General features: G+C 45.6%; 1 protein-coding gene across 2 annotated transcripts in view; it reads left to right on the top strand.

The window, feature by feature from the left end:
- Nucleotides 1–14,275, top strand: part of abhd12 (abhydrolase domain containing 12, lysophospholipase) — a 182,851-nt gene that overhangs the window by 152,512 nt on the left and 16,064 nt on the right. For both annotated transcript variants that reach the window (XM_070890049.1, XM_070890050.1), the window contains one exon: nt 8,452–8,534. In XM_070890049.1, the coding sequence (XP_070746150.1) occupies nt 8,452–8,534 (83 nt within the window). The remainder of the gene's footprint in view (nt 1–8,451; nt 8,535–14,275) is intronic.

Here is a 14,275-nt window from a genome sequence, read left to right as displayed (position 1 = left end):
AAGGTTAGTGAAGACTAATGTAGGTCCCTTGCAGTCAGAACCAGGTGAATTTATAATGGGGAACAAAAAAATGGCAGACCAATTGAACATATACTTTGGTTCTGTCTTCACTAAGGAAGACACAAATGACCTTCCGGAAATACTAGGGGACCGAGGGTCTAGCGAGAAGGAGGAACTAAAGGAAATCCTTATTAGTCAGCAAATTGTGTTAGGAAAATTGATGCGATTGAAGGCCGATAAATCCCCAGGGCCTGACAGTCTGCATCCCAGAGTATTTAAGGAAGTGGCCCTAGAAATAGTGGATGCATTGGTGGTTATTTTCCAACATTCTATAGACTCTGGATCAGTTCCTATGGACTGTAACCCCACTTTTAAAAAAAAAAAGGAGGCAGAGAGAAAACGGAATTATAGACCGGTCAGCCTGACATCGGCGGTGGGGAAAATGTTGGAATCAATTATTAAAGATGTAATAGCAGCGCATTTGGAAAGCAGTGACAGGATCGGTCCTAGTCAGCATGGATTTATGAAAGGGAAATCATGCTTGACAAATCTTCTAGAATTTTTTGAGTATGTAACTAGTAGAGTGGACAAGGGAGAACCAGTGGATGGTGGTGTATTTAGACTTTCAAAAGGCTTTTGACTAGGTGTTACACAAGAGATTAGTGTGCAAAATTAAAGCACATGGTATTGGGAGTAATTTACTGACGTGGATAGAGAACTGGTTGGCTGACAGGAAGCAAAGAATAGGAATAAACGGGTCCTTTTCAGAATGGCAGGCAGTGACTAGTGAGGTACCGCAAGGTTCAGTGCTGGGACCCCAGCTATTTACAATATATATTAATGATTTAGACGAAGGAATTGAATGTAATATCTCCCAAGTTTGCAGATGACACTAAGTTGGATGGCAGTGTGAGCTGTGAGGAGGATGCCAAGAGGCTGCAGGGTGACTTGGACAGGTTAGGTGAGTGGGCAAATACATGGCAGATGCGGTATAATGTAGATAAATATGAGGTTATTCACTTTGGTGGTAAAAACAGTAAGGCAGATTGAATGGTGACAGATTAGGAAAAGGGGAGGTGCAATGAGACCTGGGTGTCATGGTACATCAGTCATTGAAAGTTGCCATACAGGTACAGCAGGTGGTGAAGAAGGCAAATGGCATGTTGGCCTTCATAGCGAGAGAATTTGAATATAGGAGCAGGGAGGTCTCACTACAGTACAGGGCCTTGGTGAGGCCACACCTTGAATACCGTGTACAGTTTAGGTCTCCTAACCTGAGGAAGGACATTCTTGCTATTGAGGGAGTGCGGCGATGGTTCATCAGACTGATTCCCGGGATGACAGGACTGACATATGAAGAAAGACTCGATCGACTAGGCTTGTATTCACTGGAATTTAGAAGAATGAGAAGGGATCTCATTGAAACATATAAAATTCTGATGGGATTGGACAGGTTAGATGCAGGATGTTGGGGAAGTCCAGAACCAGGGGTCACAGTCTAAGGATAAGGGGTAAGCCATTTAGGACCGAGATGAGGAGAAACTTCTTCACTCAGAGAATTGTGAACTTGTGGAATTCTCTACCACAGAAAGTTGTTGAGGCCAGTTCGTTAGATATATTCAAAAGGGAGTTAGATATGGCTCTTGCGGCTAAAGGGATCAAGGGGTATGGAGAGAAAGCAGGAATGGGGTACTGAAGTTGCATGATCAGCCATGATCATATTGAATGTTGGTTCAGGCTCAAAGAGCCGAATGGCCTACTCCTGCACCTATTTTCGATGTTTCTACTCATTGGAATTCAGAAGAATGAGAGGATGAAGAGAGGATGTTTCCACTGATAGGGAAGACTAGAACTAGAGGGCATAATCTTAGAATAAGGGGCCGCCCATTTAAAACTGAGATGAGGAGAAATTTATTTTCCCAGAGGGTTGTAAATCTGTGGAATTCACTGCCTCGGAGAGCTGTGGAAGCTGAGACATTGAATAAATTTAAGACAGAAATAGACATTTTCTTAAACGATAAGGGGTTATGGGGAGCGGGCAGGGAAGTGGAACTGAGTCCATGATCGGATCAGCCATGATCATATTAAATGGCGGAGCAGGCTTGAGGGCCGTATGGCTTACTCCTGCTATTTCTTATGTTCTTATTTAGGAGAGAAATTGGGAAGCAGATTTTCACACAAAGGATAGCAGAAACCTAGAAGACTGAGATTGATCGATTTTGTTGGGTAAGGGTATCAAGGGATATGCAGTTTGAGGTACAGATCAGCCATGATCTAATTGATCACCGAGGGTCTGAATGGCCTACTCGTGTTCCCATCTATCTCCCTCCTTATTGCTCTCTTGTGGTGTTGCTCACAAGTGGTTTGAGGTTTGGTGCATGATTCCCCCCACCCGCCCCCACCCCCCATTCTGAGCCAGGAAGCATAGCAACCAAGGTGGGTGATGGGTTGGACAATTTTAAAATGAAAGCCATTGGACTGCAAAAGAGTTAGAGGTTTATTATAGTTTTCCTCCAGATAACTATTAACGTAAACTCTGATAACTTACCAAAATATTCAATGCAGTTCCCAGGGCTTTCCAAACGACTTCTATTATAACTATCTATCTAGAATGCTCCTAAAGCAGCTAGAAGATGTTGACTGGACACTAGATAAACCACATAGTCATATACCCACGTTTCATTGGATTTCAGAGAGGCAGGAGACTGTTACTGAACTCCACACCTCCAACTGACGAAGCTATACTAGTTAGTGAGGTATGGTGCGTTCCCATTCCATGGGGATGTATTCATACTTTTTGAACGTATTCCTGCTCAGCATGCCACACGTAAGGAGTTCCTGGCATCTGCTGCCTTCAGTTGACCAACTAACAACTATGTGTTGGGGAGGGAGCCAAGCTGAATGTCTTTGGGATGGATTTGGCTCCAAGAGGGCATGTCTGGTGTTGAAGGATTTAGAACCGAGTCCTTCGTGGCAGTGCCAGTAATCCAGTACCTGAGCAATGCTGGACTGCCGTCCACAAGAGCATGGTTGATGATTGACTTACCAGTCTGTCTAACTTGACCTACAAGGGTATGGGGAGGGGTTGTTGGGATTTTTCCCATTACTCCAGAAAATCCTGCTAGCCATTGCCTTGGGTTGTCATCCATGGGCCAAGCAGGATGAAGCCTTACTAGTGCTTTGTCCTGGTTGGCAGTGTAGTAATAACCATGTGCAACTTGAAGGCCCCTAAATCTTGGCTGTTGACGACCTGCCCTGAAGTTCTCTGGGCTTGGGTAAGTTGATGTGCTCCTACAGGAAAAGTGTGTGCACTCTATTTGGCAAATAGCAACTCTATCTTTGTGCATTTCTCTCCATTTTGGCTTGAAGGCCCTTGCATAAGCTGCTGAGTTTTCATGCATCAGATACCTTGCTGACCAAATAAAAGTGCACCAAACAAATTCCCCAAGTTGCCAGGCTATCTCTTAGGAGGCTAATACTCCCAGCCTGGGACTTCACTATGTGGTTTAATTGTTTAATACCTCCAGGGTTCAGCCAACTGTGGTGGCAGCTGCTCTTTTTAAAAAAAAAAACTTTTTCTGAATCTGATTTCCAATCAAAACTGTATGTTCGAGGAAATCAGCTTTTGCCTTTTAAAGCACTAGAATTGTTTTTTTTTTGATTGACAGCAGGACCAGCCATTCGCAGAACCTGCCGCAATTTCCTGTATAAGCCCTGCTCCACCAATTTGAATACGAGCTACATTGTAGTTTAGCCACATGGTGCATTCTAGACTGAAGTTCATCAGAATGCTGTTGGTGCATTTTGAGCCTCTGTCTCAGAGGCATCACAGAGCTTTGGGCCCTGTGGATGCAAATGTTGCAGAAGCTTCACACACAGGAAAGAGAGCTGTAGGAGCACGCTTAATCGTTGTGTTGTAAATTATTGAATGCTTATTCTGTTGAAATGTTTTTAGTACTATATCCTCAGGGCACTGAGAAAGCAAGATGATGACTGATAGTGTTTCCAAATATATCCTGAGCAGTTCCATTGGTTCCTTTCCTCCTGGGAAGTTCTGTGTTGGTAGCTGTTTTTTGTTATTGGCTTTTGACTCTTTGCTCGTTCTTCATTGGTAGTTTTTCTACCTTCTTGCTGCTTAAGATTTCCTAGCTTACTATTCAGTTGAGTGATTAATTGACTATTGTATGAGTATGATATTTGAGCCAATCAGGTAAGCATTACAGACACTTTGCAAGCTTGTGATGCTGTAAATGGGCTGAATAATTTTCTATGTAACAAAGATACGCATGAGAAGCAACATTTTTAATTGTGCAGCTAGATAAATTAGGTGCAAGTCTGTCCATAAGGGAGCCACACTGACACCAATCCTGAATGCAATCCCTTGCAGGGGCTAGAGTTTCAGGTCGGATAATAATTCCCAACGGGAAGTGCAGTTTGTGGGTTCAAGACCGGCTCAAAACCAAAAACAACTAGTTCTTATTTTTGTGAGCCCTGATTGGCAGGTTGAACAGTAATGGTCTCCCTGCCTTGTCCTTTTCGAGCTCCCAGCTTGGTCTCGGTTTTCTCCATTATGCCTTGCCACTCTGATCTGCTTCTGTCCCCGCAGCCTACAGGCCTTGGGTCAGCTTAAAAACATAGCCACATGCATGTTGCTGCTATTATTTTACCGCAGTAAAAAGTGCACCTTCGACCACTTATACATAGGGTTTCCAAATCTGGTTGGATGTCACATGATCTTCCACTCCAATCCCCCCGCCCTCGTGCTCCTGCCATTGGTCACCCGACATGTCTATTCTCGCCTAGCACCGCCTTCCCACACCAATTAGAAAGCAAACCGATTTCTTGATACCCGACTGGATGATTCTTGACTGTCAGTTAAACAGACATTTTTCCTTTCTCCAATATTTGAATAACTAATAAAAGTGTTAAAAAAAAATGAAAAGGAAACACACTTTTTTAATACTCTTATTTTCTTCCAGTTTGCTTGCAGAAGTGTTGGGAGATTGATCTTTAATCCAATGGCCTTTCAGCCGCCTGGGTCCTAAGCTCTGGAACTCCCACCCTAAACCTCTCCGCCTCGCTACCTCTTTCTCCTCCTTTTAAAACGCTCCTTAAAACCTATCTCTGACCAAGCTTTTGCTCCCCTGTCCGAATATCTCTATGTGGCTCGATGTCAAATTTTGTCTGTTACCACTTTTGTGCATCGCCTTGAGACGTTTCACCAAGATCAAGGTCCTATATAAATGCACGTTGTTGTAATTGCTGGAGACTCCAGGAAGATCATAACTGGTTGGCAGCTCTATCTCTACAATGTTATTTCACAGGGATTCTGACATTTAATCTGTCTTAACTCGTGCAAAAGTCCAATAATCAATCCTTAATTTGTGTTTTAGTTAATATATAGTCATCTAAAAATATTAGAGAGACATAAACCGCCATTCAGGAGCATTTAGCTGTGAACCTTCTCAGTCCTCATCAGAAAGGTTCACCCTGAACCATGCGTTAGTAGCTATAATGAATGATTCAGTAGGTTCTATTCTGCAGTAGAGGTCCCGTTAGCCAATGAAAGTGCTTACCTCACGCTTCCTGCTTTAATTAGCCGCCTACCTCGCCATTCCACCATGAATCATAGAAAATAGGTGCAGGAGTAGGCCATTCGGCCCTTCTAGCCTGCACCGCCATTCAATGAGTTCATGGCTGAACATGCAACTTCAGTACCCCATTCCTGCTTTCTCGCCATACCCCTTGATCCCCCTAGTAGTAAGGACTTCATCTAACTCCTTTTTGAATATATTTAGTGAATTGGCCTCAACAACTTTCTGTGGTAGAGAATTCCACAGATTCACCACTCTCTGGGTGAAGAAGTTTCTCCTCATCTCGGTCCTAAATGGCTTACCCCTTATCCTTAGACTGTGACCCCGGTTCTGGACTTCCCCAACATCGGGAACAATCTTGTATGATCACTGTAACTTCATTAGAAGTATTCATTTTAATGATAAAATATTTAAACTACTCTGGTTTCCTTGTTTTCTTTCAGATGGCAGCTATTATTTATTTCAACTATGAAGCTAGGACTCTAATCTTTGGGAGGCAGCAGCTGTATTTCTGTACAATAGCGTCAAAATTTGCCTTTGATCATGTGGCTGAAATGCCATGTCCGTAATATTCACTGTGATTGTGTCCTTGTCGAATTCATTATTCTGGTTGTCAGAATGTAACTATGGAACTAGGAAGAAAATATCCTTCCAGTCTTCCAGCTCTCAGCGTAGTTTTCTTCGTGACAGCCATGCTAGTATAACGATTGTGCTCTGTAACTGTGATGGTACTTTCCACAGATTTTGGTTTAGTTTCATTTAAAAATATGAGTTGGTAGATGGCTATTTGACCATCAGTTTGATTTGAGTAATGTTTTGGGCACCATTAAACCTGAACTGTAATAGGTCTTGGATGTGCTCTTCGAAGTTGGCATAGTTGGTAGCGTTCTTTTGTCTGAGTTAGAAAGTTGTGGATTTAAGCCACATTCCAGGAAGAGCATATTACCTAGATTGACCCGTCTAGTGTAGTAACTGAGGGGCTGATGCAATGTCAGAGGCGCTGTCTTTCAGAGTAGATTAAACGAAAGCCCCATTTACTTGTTCCAGGATTCAGGTGGATAACAAAGATCCCTTGCCACTATTTGAAGAAAGGCCGGGTGTCCCAGGACAGCAACCCTCCTTGAACCAACACCATCAAGTATGTGTGCAAAATGGCTGACGTGTTTGCCTGCATAACATCAGCCATTCCATTTCAAAGTAACTCATTGAATGTGAAGTTCTTGAGATGTTTTGAGGTTTGCCAAGATGTTGTATAAATGCAAGCATTTTATTCCTCTGATTGATTCCTACCAACTACGCGCTGAGGAGCAGCCGATCGTGCGCATGATTCAGCAACCGTTAACCATTATCTTGCTCTGCAGGCTGTTGCTCCACTAGCTCCCAGGCCTGTCTTCCAATCCCAAGTGCCTCTAGCCCTTTCCTCCTGCCCCAAGTGCTTTCATATGTTGCAGTGTTGTGTCCTAGTACTGATGGAAAGATGTTTACATTCATCTGAAGCCGATTGTTGAACGCAGAAAGTTAAACCCCCTTCAGGCTGTTGGTTTACAATGATTGCTCAATGGATTGTATTTTACATGTGTATATACTTGATATTTATGTAAATTATTATACAGGTGTTTGCTTATCATGCTGAAAGTCTAGTTTGAAAGCTTTGCCGAGTAAAACTTTTCGGTCTCACTCTCCCCAGCACTTTCCCCAAAGCATCAGCTTTGAGCTCTGGCTGCATTATTTCCCCCCGGGACTTGCACTTTGAGTCCTGCAGCATTTAGTATAATGAGAGGGGATCTCATAGAAACGTTTAAAATTCTGACGGGACTGGACAGGTTAGATGCAGGAAGAATGTTCCCGATGTTGGGGAAGTCTAGAACCTGGGATCACAGTCTAAGGATAAGGGGAAAGCCATTTAGGACCGAGATGAGGAGAAACTTCTTCACTCAGAGTTGTTAACCTGTGGAATTCTCGACCACAGAAAGTTGTTGAGGCCAGTTTGTTAGATATATTCAAAAGGGAGTTAGATGTGGCCGTTACGGCTAAAGTGATCAAGGGGTATGGAGAGAAAGCAGGAATTGGGTACTGAAGTTGCATGATCAGCCATGATCATATTGAATGGTGGTGCAGGCTCGAAGGGCTGAATGTCCTGCTCCTGCACCTATTTTCTATGTTTCTAACAACATTTAATGTTAAAGATATTTTGCGCAGCAGTCTAAACGCAAGTCGACAGAGAGGGCATGGGAGCCCGAGACCAGCGAAAGGGAAGAGGCCAGCATTCCAAGGCCGAGGAACAGGAGCACAATTACTGGAAAGGAGGGATAGCGGGAAAGAGCAAATTAAACATAGGAACACAGGAATTTCTGGATTTAAAAAAAGACTAATGTCGAATATTCCTTCTAGCATCCTAGTAGTTGCATGACCCAACAATAAGGGAGTTGTTTGACTTATGGTGGCAATCAATCTTTACAAAGAGACGCAGGAAAAAAGAGAAAGCTGGGAGACGGTAAATAGAAAGCATCATAAGACGAGGAAGGAGAGAGAAGTGAAGTGGGGTAAGGTACTGGAGAGGAAGGAGGAAGTAGAAAAAAGGTGGCACCATTCTTGTGAGCAAACTATTGAAATCTGTCTTGAAACTTGGCTTGTTCAAATCTACTGATCCTTCAAGGGGGAAATTTATTGTGACAGAAGCAAAGGGTCGCAGCTCCCAATTTTTCACCAATCATTTTATTCTCTCGGATCCTTTCTGGGTCTGGCATGTTCTGCACTGTTGTGAAAATGCAGCCATTGATTTCTGGCCGCAAGTGATGGAACGTTGAGAGATTGTGCTGCAGCACTCTGACAAACCAATTGATTGTTGATGTTTCAGATCTACAGGTACCTACCTGGTTTCGACTGGTTCTTCCTAGATCCAATCACCGAGAGTGGTATTATATTCCCAAACGATGAGAAGTAAGTCCGTTCTTAAGGGCATTTTAAAACTGATAATTATTTAGCCATTTGCAATACCATTTCTGTTTGTTCCACTATAGAATTTATATAAATGTATTTCACGTGAGCCACCCACGATAATCATACTGATTTTAATTGATGTGCTGCAATGTTGTTGCATCCTAATACTGTTTAAATCTAGTATCAGCCGTGGTTCAGTTGGTAGCACTTCCTCTGAGCCAGAAGGTTGTGGGCCCCATTCCTGAGACTTCAGGCTGACACTCCAATGCAGTACTGAGGGAGCGCTGCACTGTTGGAGGTGCTAATTTTGGGATGGGATGTTAAGCCTTGCCGGGGCCAGTCTGCCCTCTGAGGTGGACATAAAAGATCTCAATCACACTATCCACAGAAGAGCGGGCAAGTTCTTAGTGCCCTGGCCAACATTTATGGCTCAACCACTAAAACAGATGCTCTGGTCATTATCACATTGCTGTTTGTGGGACCTTGCTCTGTGCAAAATGGCTGCTGCATTTCTACACTGAAGTGACTACATTTCAAAAGTACTTCATTGGCTGCAGAGCGCTTTGGGACATGCTGATGTTGTGAAAGATGCTATATAAGAACATAAGAAATAGGAGCAGGAGTAGGCCATTTGGCCCCTCGAGCCTGCTCCGCCATTTAATATCATGGCTGATCTGATCATGGACTCAGCTCCACTTCCCCGCCCGCTCCCCATAACTCTTCGCTCCCTTATAAATACAAGTCTTTTTTTCTCTTACATTCATTTGAAGCCAATTGCTGATCCAGAGTATTCCAGCCACTTCTGGCTGTTGATTTAAACTGATCGCTCAATGAATTATATTTTACATCTGTATATACTTGGTGTTATTTATGTAAATTATTATGTGAGTATTGTGCTAAAAGCCTTGTTGAAAGCTTTGCCATGCCAATCTTTCCAGTTTGAACATTTACTTCATTTTATTAATTTTTCAGCAATAAAACACAAAATTCAACTAGGTACCTCTGAAGCTTCAAGAGTGGTCAATCTTTACTCTTCCCCCCTCCCAGGCTCCCACATTGCTGAAGATTTCTGCTGGACAAGCACTCTTTGCTTCTTCCTGTCTCCATTCTCCACATCGGGGTCACAGCTGTTTTCCTCAGTAGCAAAAGCTCGAGTGAATCTTTTTAGTTTAGAATTGGCCAATTTCCATCTTGACCAACATCAGCAGTATCCTCGTTTTTACCCGATCAAAGGAGTTTTAATGTTGACTCATAGGTTTTTATTTGGAGTATCTTATTTCTGTTTGATGTAAAAGCTGCTCCAGTAAGTGATGCATCTCCTGCCTTCGAACTTTTCCAGGAACAGATTTGTTATCCGAAGTATCCTTTTGATAATCCATCACTACATAACTTTGTGAAATGTGAAGCTGCCCTCTCTCTTTTTGGGGGGCTGTTGAGGTATTATTAAAAGTGCTAAGAGGGATCCTTACAGACTAGATGTTTTGCCTTGACATAACTCGAGAGTTTCTTTGGAATAGGGTCTGCAGTCTAAATTTTAAAAAAAGCATGAACAGACTGACTTGATAATGAGTGAGAGTGCTCAATGAGCAGCTGAACTTTACAGATTTCTGGTCTCTGCTGAGGTAGTAAGTCTCTTAGGCAGTCCCTGGGAGTCGAGGACGACTTGCGCTCACGTTCTCAGGTGACTGAAGAGACCACTGCGGGACCTACAGTCTCTGTCACAGGTGGGGTAGACGGTGGTTGGAGGAACCGGTGGTGCTTGGGTTGCCGTGCGCTCCTTCCACTGTCGTCGCTTGGCTTCAGCTTGCTGCCGGCGAAGAGACTCGAGTGTTCGGCGCCCTCCCGGAAGCTTTTCCTCCACTTTGAGCAGTCTTGGACCAGGGATTCCCAGGTGTCGGTGGGGATGTTGCACTTTTTCAAGGAGGCTTTGAGGGTGTCCTTGAAGCGTTTCCTCTGCCCACCTGGGGCTCGCTTGCCATGTCTGAGTAGAGCGCTTGTTTTGGGAATCTAGTATCGGGCATGCAGACAAAGTGACCCGCCCAACGGAGCTGATCAAACGTGGTCAATGCTTCGATGCTGGGGATGTTGGCCTGAGCAAGAACACTGATGGTGTGCCTATCCTGCCAATGAATTTGCAGGATCTTGTGAAGGCAGCATTGGTGGTACTTCTCCAGTGCTTTGAGGTGCCCGCTGTACATGGTCCATGTCTCTGAACAATATAGGAGGGCAGGAATCACCACTGCTCTGTAGACCATGAGCTTGGTGCCGGGTTTGAGGTCCGGGTCTTCAAACAACTCTTCCTCAGGCGTCCGAAGGCTGCACTGGCACACTGAAGGCAGTGTTGGATCTCGTTGTCGATGTCTGCCCTTGTTGACAGTAGGCTCCCGAGGTATGGAAAATGATCCACGTTGTCCAAGGCCTCGTCGTGGATTTTGATAATTGGGGAGCAGTGCAGTGTGGCGGGGGCACGTTGGTAGAGGATGTCTTACGGATGTTTAGTGTAAGGCCCATGCTCTCGTACACTTCAGTGAAGGTGTTGACAATGGCTTGGAGTTCGGCCTCTGAGTGTGCACAGACGCAGGAGTCGCATGTGTACTGTAATTCGATGACAGAGGATGGGACAACCTTGGATCTGGCCTAGAGGCGATGGAGGTTGAATAGTTTCCAGTTTGTTCTGTAGATTATCTCCACTCATGGAAAGCTTACAGAGGATGAGATGGAGCATTGCAGCAAGGAAGATCGAGAAAAGGGTTGGCTCAATGACGCAGCCCTGCTTGACCCCAGTCTGCACATGAATTGGGTCTGTGGTGGATCCGTTGGTCAGGATCATAGCTTGCATGACCTCATGAAGCAGGCAAAGGATGGTGACAAACTTTTGAGGGCAGCTGAATTTGAGGAGGACACTCCATAATCCCTCATGGTTGACAGTGTCAAAGGCCTTTGTGAGGTCTGTTCCCTGCATTTCTCTCGGATTTGTCGCATGGTGAAGATCATGTCCATTGTACCCCTTAGTGGGCGGAATCCACATTGCGACTCTGGGAGGAGCTCTTCAGCCACAGGGAGAAGGCAATTGAGGAGGATTCTTGCAATGACTTTCCCTGTGGCAGACAACAGGGAAACTCCCCTTTAATGACCGCAATCGGACTTGTTGCCTTTCTTGAAGATGGTCACGATTACTGCGTCTCTGATCCCCTGGCATGCTCTCCTCCTTCCAAATGAGAGAAATGAGATTGTATATTCACACCAATAGTACTTCTCTGCCATATTCTGGTGCTTCGGCAGGGATTCCATCTGCTCCTGAGGCCTTGTTGTTCAGTTGTCGAATGGCCTTTTCTACCTCATGCCAGGCTGGGGTTGTGCTGAGATGGTGGTGGGTATAATGTTGTGGGATGGAGTCGAGGACACTCGCGTCGAAGACAGGAGATCTTCGAAGTGCTCCTTCCAGCAGGCACTGAATGCCTCTCTGACCTTTCTGTTCTTGGCCAGCCGTGGGGTTGGGCCTTGGGTGTTTGGGCCGTAGGTGGTTTTGACTGCGCTAAAGAATCCACGCATGTCATGGTTGTCGGCTACTTGCTGGATTCCCTGTGCTTTCTCCACCCACCATCTGTTCTTTAGGTCGCGAGTTTTTTGTTGGACCTCGGCCTTCAGACGTCTGTAGCTTTCTTGCTCCCGAATTGGGTTGCTGTTTCCAGTTCAAGAATGCCTTGCGTTTGCGACTTATTAGCTCCTGGATCCCCTGGTTGTTCTCGTTGAACCAGTCTTGGTGTTTCCTGGTTGAGTGACCAAGTGTCTCTTCACAGGTGCTAATTATGAAGGCCTTGAGAGTTGACCAGGCACTGGGGGTACTCTGCATCTCTGGGTCACTGGGAGTCGTCGGGTTGATAGTGAGGCGCTGGCTGAATAGGGCTTTCTTAGCAGGGTCTTGGAGTGCCTGGGGCTATATTGATGGTGATGACAGAGCGGATTAGGCGGTGGTCCGTCCAGCAGTCGTCAGCTCCTGTCATGGCATGGGTGATGTGCATGTCCTTGTGGTCCCTCACTCGGACGATGACTTATTCTAGCAGATGCCAGTGCTTGGAGCGAGGATGCTGCCATGAAGCCGTATACTTATCTTTCTGACGGAACAGGGTGTTGGTTATCACATGGCCATGTTCTAAACATTTCATCAGAAGGAGGGTACCGTTGGAGTTGATTTTCCCTACCCCCTCTCTGCCGATCACACCTCCCCAGAGGTCTGGGTCCTTTCCAACTCTGACGTTAAAATCGCCCAGGAGGATCAGCTTGTCGCCCATTGGGACTCAGGACACGGATTGTTCAAGGCTGGAGTAGAATTCCTCTTTGGTCTCGTCTGTAGCTTCCAGTGTTGGGGCGTACACACTGATGACCGTAGCACACTGGTTCCGGGCTAGGGTGGGCGTTCGTTTATCCCACAGGGGGAGTCTCTGAGACAGCCAACTAGCTCATTTTTTATGGTGACGCCTACCCCATGGAGGTGGTCTACCTTTCCAGAAGAAGGTGTAACCACCACCTTGTTCCTTGAGCTGGCCTTCCCCTGCCTGGCGGGTCTCGCTTCAGGCGGCGATGTCGACATCGAAACATCTGAGCTCCCGGTCTGTGCGACGTTCCGGTCTGTCACTGTTGGGGTTGTCCATGAGGGTCCTGACGTTCCAGGTTCCGAACTTCATTTTGAAGGGTGGAAGATGCCTGTGCGTGAATTATTTTAACGTTGGGTGGCCGTTGCACACCAGCTACCACACGGGCTTGGAAGAGCAAGGTCTTGGTCCAGTTGCAAGGGGGTCCAAGACGACTGGAGACCAGGCTGTGCTGCGTGGGTCTAGTACTTGCATACAAACATACTCCTCCTGTCCTCCTCCCTCCTTCCCGCAGGTCCTCTCTCCCTGGGTTTTATAGGGAGCTGTAGGCCTCACGACCTCGCTGTTGGCCCATGCTACTCCCTCCCTGGGCCATGGCCCCGCTGCTGGTCCACGCTAGATCTCTGCCAGGTCCAATTGGCCCAGCTGCTTAACTCAGGAAGAGGAAATTGGGCAGGTTTCCAAGCCTGGCGAGTATCCAGTGACCATTGCTGGAAGTGTGCATGAGGACATGATCAGGTGTGGGCAATAGGCAAATATCCTGCTGCCACTCACTGCTGAGGCTTACTCCTTGAGTAAGAAAAAAAGACTTGCATTTATATAGTACCTTTCACGACCTCAGGATGCCCCAAAGCGCTTTACAGCCAATGAAGTACTTTAGAAGCGTTGTTGCTGTTATAATGTGTAGAAGGGCAACAGCAATGTGGTGATGACCAAATAATCTGTGTTAATGATGTTGATTGCGGGATGAATGTTGGCCAGGATACCGGGAGAACTCCCCTACTCGTTTTTGAAATAGTGATATGGGAACCTTTACATCCACCTGAGCGGGCAGGCAGGGCCTCGGTTTAACATCTCGTCCGAAAGACAGCACCTCTGACAGTGCAGCACTCCCTCGGTACTGCACTAAAGTATCACCCTAAATTTCATGCTCAAGTCTCTGGAGTGGAGCTTCAAATCACAGCCTTCTGACTCCGAGGCCATCTGAGCCACAGCTCACACCAAGTGAGATACCAGAGAGTCCTTTAAACCATTCTTCAAGAGAGTAGAAATTGGGAGATAGAGAGAAGAATAACGTCAGGTTAAAGGGTGGTGGGGGTGGGAGGGGAATTCTTGCAGCATAGAGTCATAGAAATTTACAATACAAGA

This window comes from Pristiophorus japonicus, chromosome 9 (genome assembly GCF_044704955.1).
Source record: "Pristiophorus japonicus isolate sPriJap1 chromosome 9, sPriJap1.hap1, whole genome shotgun sequence".
Lineage (NCBI taxonomy): Eukaryota > Metazoa > Chordata > Chondrichthyes > Pristiophoridae > Pristiophorus > Pristiophorus japonicus.
The sequence above is the reverse complement of the archived record's forward strand: the minus strand, read 5'-3'. Positions and strand labels throughout refer to the sequence as shown.